This window comes from Tympanuchus pallidicinctus, unplaced genomic scaffold (genome assembly GCF_026119805.1).
Source record: "Tympanuchus pallidicinctus isolate F22 unplaced genomic scaffold, pur_lepc_1.0 scaffold31, whole genome shotgun sequence".
Classification (NCBI taxonomy): domain Eukaryota; kingdom Metazoa; phylum Chordata; class Aves; order Galliformes; family Phasianidae; genus Tympanuchus; species Tympanuchus pallidicinctus.
The window spans coordinates 8,491,854-8,505,816 of NW_026294749.1; the positions used below are offsets into that span (position 1 = coordinate 8,491,854).

At 39.5% G+C, this 13,963-nt stretch overlaps 1 protein-coding gene across 1 annotated transcript in view; it reads right to left on the reverse strand.

Moving 5' to 3' along the window:
- The window catches only part of JARID2 (jumonji and AT-rich interaction domain containing 2), a 202,402-nt gene that overhangs the window by 31,985 nt on the left and 156,454 nt on the right, over positions 1-13,963 (reverse strand). The window contains exon 6 of the mRNA XM_052697756.1: positions 4,402-4,631. Within this exon, the coding sequence (XP_052553716.1) occupies positions 4,402-4,631 (230 nt within the window). The remainder of the gene's footprint in view (positions 1-4,401; positions 4,632-13,963) is intronic.

A 13,963-nucleotide genomic window follows, 5' to 3' on the forward strand; every position in this document is an offset into this window, starting at 1 on the left:
AAATGAAAGGCAGTCTTGAAGAAGTTATGTCAGAACATTTCTAAAATAAGAGGAACTGCTAGTTTTAGGAAGGACAAATCAAACACGTTTGGGGAGGAACAATATTTGGAGAACAATGTGAGCTGCAAAACGCAACGGTGGTGAAAGCATGCAAACCTCTCTGGGAACTACTGATCACGTCAAAAGCAAGAGGTGAAAATAACCCCTTAACTGTCTACAAAGATAATCTAAAGGGCAACTTGGAAAACTTCCTCATTAGTAAGAAAGGAAAATGCTATAAGCAGCATTTTGGATGTTGAGGAATCTCTTCTAACTGGAAGTTTTCAAGAAGGTTTCAAGGATATCATAGCTACAGTACTGTGCCATTACACACAGTGAAGAAAACACCTCAGAGGGGATATTCAGGCTATATGGAAATGCTTTGTCAGCCTAGATTTCCTACAACTTTTTTTGAAGAAGTCATAACCAGAATGCTGAAGGGCCAGCCATGTCACTCCTTCAGATGGGTAATGGTGGCACACGGCCTACATGAGAGGCAGTCATGGAACAAGTGCTAATGGAGAAAGGCAAGACCCTCACAACTTATCCTCTCTGAAAGAAAACACACCCTCAGCCTGAGACCAGAATTAAAACTGCCAAGATACGAAACTCTGGAAACTGAATTTATTAAGAAATTTATTAAGAAAAAAGCAACTTCTCACAACTGCTTAGAGTTGTCAGAATACCTCCACAGAATGAAAGCTTAGATCTCTCAGGGCCAAATCTTGCACTGAATAGGTACATAAGCTTCAGCTATGTAGCTTACTATCCTATACTATAAGCACATTTGAATTTCTATTCAGACAGAGTGAAGTTACTCCAATGATGAACTAGTCCTCAAGCAGAGGAACGCTTGGCTTTCAGAGTACCATAATGAATTGAATTGTTTCTGTCTGGTTGCTAACCAAGAATACCCCGTAGGAAAGAAACACTTCTGGAAACCTTTTCAGAACCATCATCTTTCCAGAGCAGACACAACTCAATGATTTTCAAATGCTTCTCCCTCTCCCCTCCCCAAATGTCCACAGGTATCGAGTGCTTTGAAAGAGAGGAGCGTGAAATTTAAGATACAGCAGTAGTACATAGACCAGAGCAGACCACGCTTCAAATGCGGAATAGGCTGCAACAAACGTCTTCCAGCTGGAAACAAATGGAACAAACAACGTGGTCACTGCCCACCATCAAAGCAATGGGTGGATTCAGGATTTCACACTGACAAATGCGAAATTCTGCCTGGTCAGCACACACCTACGTGTTCCTGGTCTGTACTTGTCTCTGAGGACCCATCAGACGATTGGAACCAAAAGAAACAAGAAATTGCGGTAGCCATTTTCTTACCTTTCTACTGTTGATATGTCTCCCCCCAAACCAAACATACACACACAGAGTCAGCCTAAAAAACTGGCCACACTGCCAGGTGCGCAGGTTCACCAAATGGGAGTCTATGCCACAGCTCCATTCCGAGGCAGTGCTTACACTGAGCGCATAAGAAAGAAGTCAATTTAATTCAAATAGTAACAAAATGATTGACATTAGCCTTACATGACTCAAAGTCTTGAGCTAAAGGTGAAACTAGGGATATGGGTAATATCTGCGGTTTTCAGCTATCTTCTCAGTTGTTCTGATACATTTTTGTCCTCAGAACACTCTTTTCTCCACTTTACTGAACACTCGCCTTGCAGGTACAATAACTTCTAAAAATTGTTAGCTTTATACAAGCAAATAAAAACCAGCACACAGTATTGCAGAAATTTGTTGGATTTGAACTGGTCTACATACACACCTCTGCACAGCACCTGGGATCCACCCACCAGTCATACACACACACACACACAGATGCACAAAATACACAAAAAAAAGGCCAACAAACAACTTAGTAGATAACAAGCACAGTAAAAACAGCAACATTAGCAATACCAACAACAATATTGGTCTCTAAAAAAAAATCACGTTACACAGCTGATCTTGAATTCATTCATAAAAATACTCCTGTTGATATATGAGTTTTGCAGATCTTAAATTACCATATTAGGCCAAGAGAGGGCCCCATTGAACTACATCTCGTTTGCCCACAATCCCTTTGAAGAAGGAAATTTGGAAAGATAGCAAGGGAGGAAGAAAGAGAGAGGAAACGTGACAAGTGCAAATGCACACTAGGAAAGGCAAAAAAAGAGAGGAAAAAAGAAAATGTCATCTGATTTCTTGTGTTCTCCTTTTATTTTCTCTAAGACTTAACCAAAAAAACAAAAGACACATACATCGATAAACCAGGTAAATGCACATGAACAAGAAGCAAAAACACACTGGAAGGAGGACGAACACGCAGTTGATGCCTCTTCTCCTTTAGGAAAGCACCACAACAGTCAACAAAGACTCCCAACAAGAGCATAAATTTAGTGATGCCTCAATTATCATGTCTAAGGTTTTACAGAAAGCTAGATCACTTTACCAGGCAAAATGCATAAATCACTTCTAATTAGTTACAGCCGTGTTTTCATTAAAATTAGTAAGAAAGGATTTATGTCACTGTGGACTGCAGAAGAAAACTAGAATGTTAATTATCCTTCCACTTAAAACAAAAAAACCTCACCCTCTGAGCTTATAGGTCCCTTATTTTCTGAAGCTTGAGGATCAGTTTGTGAAGTGTCTACGTAGAGTTACTGTTGGTTGTAGCACATTGTGCTTAAGTTTATATAATTTTTTTTCCTAACTACAATACAAAAAAATCTACTATTGTATAAAACAAAACCCCTTGGCTCGTGGACAGAATTTTTCTACAGCTATTTTTTTTTCCTTCTTAGAACTTCCTTCACAAGAGACAGCTGTTGACTTTTAGAAGAATTTTAACCACCCATACTTTCAGAGCAAAACTTTAAAGGATTTCATATGAGTGTTCCTGGGAGTTAAAATAATTAAGTCTCAAGCATATCCTTACATTCTGGGAAACTTCTTTGACATGAAGTGCTTGTGGCTGAGTATGTTACAGCAAGGAACATAGGATGCTGGCAGTCACAAGAAAAGATACAAAAAGAAGGCAGGCATTCAAGCTGATGACTCGATAACCAAGAATTGCCACGAGGGAATCAAGAACGGAAGATTACACGGGTACAGAGAAATACACTGTACATAACCTTCAGGATCTCAAATTTCCTTCAGGATCTCAGATTCGATTTCAAAGGTAATACAAGTCCAGTAGAGACATTTCAGGAGAAGCTAAACATCACTGAAGCACGAGGCATGGAAGATTTCCTTGGCAAGGAGCAACGGTGTTTTTCCTTCTTGCTCTTTTGAATTTCCAAGCCTATGACTGAGAAGTGCCATTTAAGGCCTTGACAGCTCTCAAAAATGGCAATTCCAGCTCCAGTGAAATCCAGCCTAGCCTATTTGGATGAAAAACCTACACATGCCAGCAAATAATAACTGCCTGCAAGTGTCTTGCTGAGAATTAACCTCCAGAAAAGAGAAAAAGAAATGCAAGTGCAGCAAACTTTCTGTACTGCACTGCCCCAGTTCAGATACTCTGCTAACCCATCCCCTCAGACTGAATTATCTCATGAAAGATAACAGCTGAAAGATTTTGAAAGGACACTGTCTGAGGCTTTTAAAGCCCTTCTATAAGAAAACGAATCTATCACTTACTATATTAGAAGTTTAATGACCCAACCATCCAAAACACTCACAGATGAAGACACGTCCCGCCCCAATGCAGATCACAAGCACCTAAAAGACTTCTAGACCCAAATCAAAGCTGGGTTCAGACAAAGCTCTTGCTGAATTTTTTTGCTAGTCTTAAACTAGGTAATATGAAGTCCTGAATTGCTTCTCTCCTGGTATGTCTACTGGGAAGGAGACAAAATCCTGGAACAGTTTATGCACTGGGCAAGGTATTTTTCCCAGACTCTGAGGTTTGAATTGCTCACATACAACAGGAGACACCTGAGCATAATGTCAGTTTCTCTACAATGCCAGTAAACCTCAAAGATAATCCAAGCAGACCAGCTGTACACTAAAGGAATTAATTTCCACCATGTGCTGCCAGCCTTGGCACTTTCAGCAGAGGAGCCAACAAAAGTATCAATCAGAAAGGCTTAAAGTGATGTGAACTTTTAGCTTTCATATCTACACTCTATATAATATAGAGAGAGTTGTAAAGCATACTTTGAACAACTTCATACATACATAATACTTTTCTTTTTTCCTTTCTCTTTTTCTCTCTCTTCCACTAAAAATTAACTCCCCGCTGTCTTCAGAGCACGCTTTGAAGGACGGCAATGTTCCCTCTGTGCCATGCAGTGAAAAATGAAGCTAGCACCTTAAAAATCTGTGTTTCCCTTGTGTCCACAGTACAGTATAATTCATTACCTGTTTTCTTAAGTCCTGAGCCGATCTATGAAGAGTGTGGTGGTTGTTAGCAGGGAGCCCTTTCGTAGAGGAGCCAGTGTTTGTAGTAGGATGGTGATTAGCAGCAGCCTGGTCTTTTCGGCTCTCAGCCTTATGTTCGCTGTTCTTCTCCTTCCCTGGTGTGGCCTCTTTGCTTTTGTGTTTCTGGGCAGGTTCTTTCTCCTTCAATGATTTGCTGGATCCATTGAAAACTGAGAAGAGGGAAAAAAAATGAGAGTGTTAAAGAAAAAAGAAGTGCATACAAGATGAAACTCTTCATTCAAAACAACCCAACCTTCTTTGTTGTCAGTGTTGGATATTTAATGAGTGTTCTATTCTAGCTAACGCAAAAGCAACACAGAAAGAGAATTACAATTTTGCATATTTACCTACAAGAACAGGTTTACCAAAGCTAGCTATTTCCTTTGATTATCAAAGTACCCAAATTAAAACATATAAGGTAAGTTACTATTTTGATTGACCTGAATATAGACTTATCCTTTCAATTCTTATTTATGATAGTTTTAATCAACTTCTTGCTGTGGCAGTGAGGAAGTGCTGAATGTAACATAAACAGAAAGAGGATTTATTTTTACTTTAACAAGGAAAGGAAACGTTCCATGAAAAAGCATGTTTAGCAGACAAGTTGCAAATAGAGAAAGGAAATAATTCTACAAATAAAGAAAAATAATAACTTGGAACACATCATATGAAGTAATACAAGGAACTAAGCTGAGTATCCTAACCTTTTGTTGAAACTAAGGTATAAGAAAGAACAAGAAACCATATTTTTTACACAATAAACATTATGAAAATATATACAATTATATCTCAAAACAAAAGTTTTGTTCCTCTCCCACTGCTGAATTATTTAGGGATATACATTCATCTTCCACTGTCAGGGATCATCAAAAGCTGAGATTTAAAAAAAACAAAACAAAAGCCAACAATCCTTTTGTCTGTTTGCTAATCAAAAAATGCAGTAAATATGTGCTGCTTGCTCATCAGGGAAACACTTGCCAGAGGTCTGTGAGGTTTGTGATCCAACATCCACAATGGCAAGTGATCTCCTGACTTCTCCACTCATCTCTTGTTTTTCACTCATCTACTTTGACATTGCTTAGGAAAGGATGTAAATAAGAAAATTCACAAATACTTAAGGGCACAAATACCTAAGAATACTAAGTATTGCACACAACATGCTCTACCTGTTTGGGAACATTAACAGAATGAATTAAGACGTTGTTTTCTTGGGAAATGAAAGCCTCAGTTAGTCAGTAAGTATGAGATACCAATGACACACTCCTTTTTATCTAAATTGCAAAGCTTGGCCGTGTCTTGTGGCATTACAGGAGCAGCAGCAGTAACAGTAATTTAAGCAAGCAAAAATCCTGCTGGACACAGGAAGGTGCACCTAAGCTGCTACTGAGGTGCATCACAGCTGCTTCAGCTACCTTCCAACCTTCCCACCGTGCCTCCAAAAGCAGAAATTCCAGCAAGTTATCAACAGAATTGTTGTTCAGGTCACTTATCACATTCAGGTGGTGGTAAGCATTACAGCAGGTGACATTGAAACAAAACAAAACACAAAAACCCCACCACCTGCAAGCACAAATCTACATCGTTCCACTTCCCCCATCCCTCTCTCTTCCTGCTGCACGAAGTGAGTAGGAATGAGAGCAACCCCATCAGCAGCCAACTCACCACCAATTCCCCCACGGCTTCGGCTCTGCTGAGCTCAGGAGCAACTGGCGCTGCCCCAGACAGCCGAGGACCCGTCTGTGATTCCAGTGAAACTCTCATAACCTCTCTGTCTCATTTCCAGTGATGGAACTGACAATAATTGCCAACCCCTCTCGGGGGGTTCACGACAATACATTTATCCTCCTTTGTGAGGAGTTCTCACATCAGAAGGAAGGCGCTACGAACGTGCAAAGTGCGACTGTTTATTTGTAATAGGGCACAGCACAAACAAATGACGGCAGCTTTGTTAATACGTATTTCAATCACTGCGAGTGATATCTTCCTTCAGAAGGAACAAATTTTGTGTATACACATCTGCCCATACGGAAACGTTCAGAGAGATCAGTGTTCTGTATTCGGTTGCTGCTTTATAACTGAAAATTACTGCAACAGAAAACACGGCCAAAAAGCCAAACTGTGCACTTCTATGGTTCACAAAAAAAAAACCCCAAACCCGGCGAACATGAGACAAGGTATATTTTATATGCAGCAGCTCATTAATTTTAAGTGTCGTGGGAACCCTGCCAGTTTTACTCTCTGAGTAATTATCTTTTGTCTTAATTTGTAAGATTCTTGAAAGGGGGAAGAGAGAAATGGGGGAGAAAAGATGTTTGCTCTCACAGGAAAAGCTTAAAAAGCTTAAACCCTGAGAACATTAAAATAAGGGCAAGATGTAGACGCAAAACAGCCCTTGCCATGCTGCCTCTATTTGAAGAATAGATGGCATTCGTTTCTAAAAAAAGCAGTATTTGTTTCTTTGAGTGCTTGCAATACTGCTATAAGCAGACAGGTGTAAAAATCTTCCTGAAAATGAGGTCTGCCAAATTCATAGTCATGTTATGTGAAAAACAATCAAAGAGCACATCTGATTAATTACAAAAAAATATTACCAGTCAAGCATTCAAGATAATGCATATATATATATATATATATATATATATATATATATCCCCTAGACCATGATTTCACTCCCATCTCAATAAAACAAATGCAGAATTAAGTTATTTTGACTTACAAAGCTAGATACCTGGCCCAAATAGTTAGCTAGACAGCTCCAGTAAGACAGAAAGGATGAAATCACCAGGGAAAGAATACCAAGAAGTGCCCCACGAAGCATCGCCATTGAAAAGTAACTGATAGAAGTAACTGTTAATAAGAATGAAAAATCCCCTTCTGAAAGGGAAACAAAAAAAAGCCATCTACCAACAACCCTGCATGAAATATCACTGAGCCCAAATCTGCTTCAAGAATAAAACGATTATTAATTCTTTTGTGTCCTCTTACACAGCAAATTGCATTTCCCTTGAGGTCTGCCAGCCCTTCAATATTTCTGAGACATTTAGTAAAGCAGGAAAGATGCACCCTAAATTTTACTGAGCTCAAATATAAATGTGCTACAACTACAGTCTTCCATCCTAGATATAACTCTGACACGCACAATATCCAGCATTCAGCTCCCAGTTACATTTTCTCCTTCTGAAAGAGCAGTCAATAAAGGTTTCATCCTTGAAGCAATAATTTCATTTATAAAAAAAAAAAAAAAAAAAAAAAAGGAAAAACAGACAAAACCAATCTACAACTCACACCAGCAATAAAACTCATACTGTGAAAGGAGAGATCTTTTGGAATCTTGAATCACCATCATTTTATTCTACCTTAACCAGTTCCATATTTCCAGAACAGCTTTTAATTAAAGACATGAGCACCACAAACAAATGATAAAAAATGCTAGCAAATTGTAAGTGTTGAGTAGCTTCAAATACAACAAGAGTATATCATTTTAACCATACTTACATACATGTTCATTGCAAAATGCTGCTTCCTCTGAAGTAATCATTATTATTATTAAGCTGATTCAATACGAGTCCCATAGTGAAATTCTTGTGGGCCTTTTGGTTAGCAGTGATGATCAAACACAAAGAAACTGAACCACTACATTCAAAACTTGCAAGCACTGGGGTTTTTTCAAACCACTGATATGATTTATGGCAGCTGAACAAAACCTTATGGCAAGCATGATCCCTGGTGGATGAAGCACAGTTCCCTCTGCATCAGGGGAGCTGGACTCTGGGCACTAATAATCACACAGGATCCCATCCAGGGATTTCAAGGTATCTTTATTTGAAGTCACAATAAAGAATCCCTGCACTGGTCAATGCAAACTGTGCATGTAACTAGGTGCAGCTATAATGATGGCTAAAAAAAAGTTTGACCATGTAAAGCCACAGACATGCTCAATTACTGCAGATTAACTTGGCATTTACTAAGGGAACTGACACCTCACTAAGCAATAAACATTTATTGTATTTTCAGCATTTTTCTGAAGCATCCACAGAAATAAATACAAGCACAAATATTTTATAGGCTATACTCAGTCATCTACTCAAAGTCCATTCATAGTATGCACAATAATCATGCTTTCACTATTCAAACAGCAGAGCTACTGCTGAGTTCAGTCAACTGCCTGCTCTATGGGCAAAGCTTTCTCTCACAAACCCTCCTTGAGCTGATTCCTGTACCAGATACTCCTACTGTAGGTTTCTCCATTAGCCTAAGCATAAGGAAGAGCTAAGCACTGATATATGATCACGTTTGTATGTTTGTGTTCTGGAAGATAAAGGCAAGGATCATATACATACACTGTACGTAGCATAGATTGTGCTGCGTAAAGCAAGCGATTGAGCATTCATAAAACTGTCCAAAACAAAGAGGGAAGAGTGAAAGGGAAAAGTTTTGTTTTTAGAAGGAGAAGAGGGAGCCCTGCCAATTTTGTGAACCCGAGCCAGCTATTCCAATGCAAACCTCATGTTGTTACACAGATCATGTTTGAGAAGAGATGTAATATTAATCAACTTTCTGGCATTAAGTATCCGTTACTGTACAAAAACATTCTTGCTCTGGCTTTAATTCAGTTTTAAGTCACTGTGAAAACATTTATGTGGCTCTCGAACTGCCTTAAAGGACCCAGGCAATAATTCTTTTCTCCTCCCGCAGGAACTAAAACAGTGTTCTACTTCCATAAAACAGAATATTTTAATGCTGTCAATTGTTTTCCCTGAGCGTTGGGTCTATAAACCATTTCCAGAGATAGGAACTGTCTTCCTCAAGCAACACCTATATACTTATGGGCAACGGCAAAAGCATATTTCAGGAGAAGGACATCACAGCACTGCTGGTGTTACATGGTCTGAAAACACACAGCACAGCTGTTTCAGCACTTCTCAAGCCCTAACCCCATTTGTGGGCGGACAACTCGGCGATGAAATTTCCCTAGCTGTACGCAACCAGAACACAAGCAGGAGAACTGGGGCTGATGGCACGGCACTCCCTTTGGCCGCTATCAGTAACGTAGCTCGATGCTCTTCACAGGCAGGAACACGCTGGCTACTGCAAGGAGGATTATTGGTATGAGACACCACGCCACCATTTGCAAAAATTCAATACCAAGTGTCTCATCTTAGCACAGATTCATTACTCTCACCTAACCATTATGACACAAACAACATCGAAAGGGTCACTCGCTAAGCAGCAAGTCCATACAAGAAGTGCCTATCTGTTATCACGAGTCTCTCACCAGGATAACAACCCAATTTTTTTGAGTAACATCCAGCTCCCCTATTCTTCTCCATAGGTCATACATCTAGCTACTGAAAATCCGCAAATCCCCAAATGTGTTGTTTCTGATTTGCATTTTTAAATATGTAAATTACTGTAAAACGGGTAATTTTCATGTTACATATTTTTGCAGAAAAATTAAATGTGCAAAATGTTTATTGCAACAATTACTGGTTCTATGGTATTTCAACAAAAGGCAGTAAATCATCAAAATAATTGCCTACCCATTAACTATTGTAGCACTGCGCCTGAAATTTTCTCATTCTGCATTTTAGCTGGATGCAGAGAATATTTTTCTTCCAAATGTTTACCTCCCTGGGAGTAATTTTGCTGAAGAGTCTAAGACTCTGTCTTACGTACTCACCTACAGATATCTAATTTAGGGTTTTTCTGTTTGGTTGGTTGGGTTTTAACGCGTGTTGTTTTTTTTTAAAACAATAATGTATGTAAAAGATCTACCACTTACACCAAAGATGTACAAACAGTGCATTGAACTATATCCTGAAATAAGAAAAAAATAGTATCTGTGATTTTTCCAGCATCGTCCTTGCTATTGCACATGTAAGGAAATTACTCTGCTAAATTATCCATTGCAAATTGAGAACTGAAACATTCTCCAGCATTTTTGGTAAGCGAGGAAGACAGCACTAAAATGGAGTATAATATTTCTAGTGATGCCTGCTTACTGTGCACTACTGCCAGATCTGTTTTGAAATCTGAGCCTAAGAAAAAAAAGGCATCTTTACAGTTTTCCCCCCTGCTCATTTCAGGCACAAGGCACGCAGACCAGTAACAAAACACACCACAGATCAGTAATCGCTTCTGACACAGTTGGCCTTCTGACACACCAAAATCTCGCTTGCCCTGGATAAACAAGACTCATTCACAAAGAGGTCTGGTTACAGACAATGATGACTAACACTGTTTTCCTAAGTACAAGAAGAATTTAAATAATACAACCATAAAATCATAGAATATCTCCTGAGGAGGAGACCCACAAGGACAACCAGCTTTCAGCTATGACCACTGCCCTGGGCAGTCTGTTCCAGGGTCTGACCACCCTCTGGTGAAGAACCCCCCCGCCTGACCCCCCCCCAGGTCAGGGGAGACAGTAAGCTGGCTCAAATGCATACTTTTCTCAACCTTTGAAATTCCCTACAGCTGCCAAAAATACCAAATCCTGCAATCAACTTACTTGAGGATTTTTATTTTAGGAACTGTAACCTTTAGACAAAGTTGTCTACTCAACTGGTGCCGCAGATGTTGCTCCGTTGCTCCTCCTGAGGCCCATCTCCAGTTCACAAGCCCTTCCCACTCCTTTCAAGTGGAGCAATGCCTATCCCTTTTGCTCTTTTGATGGGATTGATAACCCAACAAATCCCCAAGCGTATCTTCCAGCTCCACTTCCCAGACTGCCTAACAAAACACTTGGCACCTGCAAACATTTTCCTTCAGGAGCCTGGGGAGAAAACCTTCTGCTGTGCCACAGAGCGAAATCAAAGTAGGATTTATTTAGTCATAAGGAATTCAGAGAACTAGTTTTAAAGTCATAGGGAGCCACGTCTACCCTCTTACCTACACTTGGAATTTCCTCTGAGCTGCAGGGATTTGCAGCTCAGCCATGGTACCCCACACCCCAGGGAACTGAAGCATAGCTCTTTTGCTGAGAACCTGCTTTCCCTGCAGGTTAGTTAGGAGAAGATTAATTTTCTAATAGATCAACGACTTCCCATCTCCTCCTCCATGCTGGCAAGATGCCTCATCATCCAGGCTGTGGTTGAGAAATTTCTCCCCACACCTGGCAGCCATACTGAAGAAAAAATACATTAAGCCAATGCAGCTGCCTGGGTTCTTCCATCAAATTCCTAGCATACAGAACTGTGAGCTAGGCTCAGATGGACCGATGGTTCTTTGAGATGGGTACAAAAGGCAAGCTGGGAATTAACATCTGAGCAGCATACAGGAATGCTGTGACTGGGCGTCTTGGCTCTAAATACAAGGAATTACAGGGGTTCCTAACACCCACACACAAGAGGCAACTACAGCAATAGCTGGTACTACTGTTTTATCTGCTGCAATATGCACCACATCATTCCTAATTTTCCATATGTTGATTTTGAAATTCACCACAAACTTAGGAGGTTTTAAGTTAAAAGGGAACTACGTGCTTTAAAAAGACATGCATCCTTGACATGCTTTCCATAAAGCTCTTCTAATATCACTTCAATATACTGAAACAGCAAGATGGATTTATCTCTTCCAATTAAATGCTCATATGGTTTCTTAGCTGAGAAACTAGCCTTTTGAAGTCTGCAGCTATATGAAAACCAAGTGATTCAGCTGATTACTTTCTGGCCTCTCACCATTTTAACCCTGCTAGAAATCCTAACTCAATTAAAATCATTCTGCTTAGGACCAAAATTGCACACTGAGCTTTAGAAAGCTTCCAAAGCATTCTCCTCCTCCCCAAAAGACACGGACAAATAAAGACACGGACAAATAAAGACACAAACTTTTGCTAATGTTATTGCTGAATTTGACAGAGCAGTTACTGATGGTTTTTAAGAGTACAAGAATAGAGGACCTCCTGGGGTCTTCTCTGACCTGAATTAATCTATGACATCTAGCTTAAATCTATAAGCAAGCAATAAACATTTCATTCTGCATTACAAGAGAACAAAAACTGAATGTTTGTAGCCAATGCTCTCTCCTTGTCTTATTGAGAAATGCTTACTGTAGTTTTAAGCAAGGTGAAAAAGACAGCTGTGAGAAGAGCAAGCCAACAGCTAGGTGTAAAACAACTCACAGCATGAGAGAGATCTTCCCAGAACTAATACAAGCTTCTAGCCAAGGCAGAAACTACCAGCAATGACATCCAAGCCTTAATCTGCTAACTTATCTTAACAAATGTCAGACCTGGCCTAATCAGTTGAATTTGGCAATGACATGAAACCAATTTTTAAGAGTGCAGCTCTAGCAATTTCCCTTGTGGCAACTGCTGTAGTATCTTAAAAAACCGTTTAACTGCAATGCTATCATTGCCTGCAGTAATATATTGCATGAAAGAAGTCTTGCATGTTGCTACATATTCCTTTTCCAGATGACCGTGTGTAGTGGTTAAAAATTTATCTTGCCAAGAATTTTACACTGCTTTTTAATGGTTAGATACAAGTTTACCACATTAGAAATGCTAAGAAAGGAGGAAGAAACAGCACAGTAGCAATCTGATTCTTGAAATAAACCTAAATAATAAGCTTGGAAGGTGTCAAGTTAGTTCAGCTAATTACTCAAACTTGTGCAGCAAGCTATGCCATGTGTTACATTGGCTTCTTACTCACACTTTGGCAATTTTGATTTAGTTAGCTGTCCAAAAGGTGGCTCAACGGGCTAGTCTGGTGTGTAACCCTAGTAACATCCCCTATTGGTGTCAGAAGAGGATATTGACAAATGACTTCACCCAGGAAAGTTGTTCTGGCCCTGGTTTAGCAGAATTCAATCATTTGACACTGCCTAATGACATTAATCAAGCTGTGAACCTTTGTTGTTGTATGTCATAGCAAATCCTTAGCATTTTCAGGTCCGAAGTACTTAACTACGCACTGGACATTAAAAACAAAAGACTTTAATTCATTAAAAATAGACTCTCACGCTAGATTAAGTTCATTTGGTGCACCCGTCCCTGCTCTGCATTTGTGTGTGGTCTCATTTAAAAGAGACACACACATCAACCAGAACCTACTTTATTCACTGGAAACAAAAATACTATTGGCTGTCAACCAAAATAACAGACACTGAAAAATGGGAATACCCCCGGGTAAGGAGATATTAATTAAAAAATAAAAAGAAGAAGAAGAATGAAAAAAAGAAATAAGGAAATGACAATGATGAAGAAGCAGCAGCAGCTGCCTTCTCTGGGAATTCCTGTTTCATCACCTTTGTCAAAACATCTCACATTGTCTCCTATGTATTTTATAAAGGTCTTTTGCACATGTATTAAAGTAGCAGCTTCACCTATGCTCAGTCTGATCTACATTGATGAAGATTATGAATCCATTAGATGGCTCATTAAGTTTGCCTTTACTTACCCCCAATTAAGATTTCAGGTGTCTCTGGTTCTGAGCTAATTTCAAAGTGGCTGCCATCTGGGACATTCTCAAGGAACACGATCAGCTCCTTTTGTAACAAT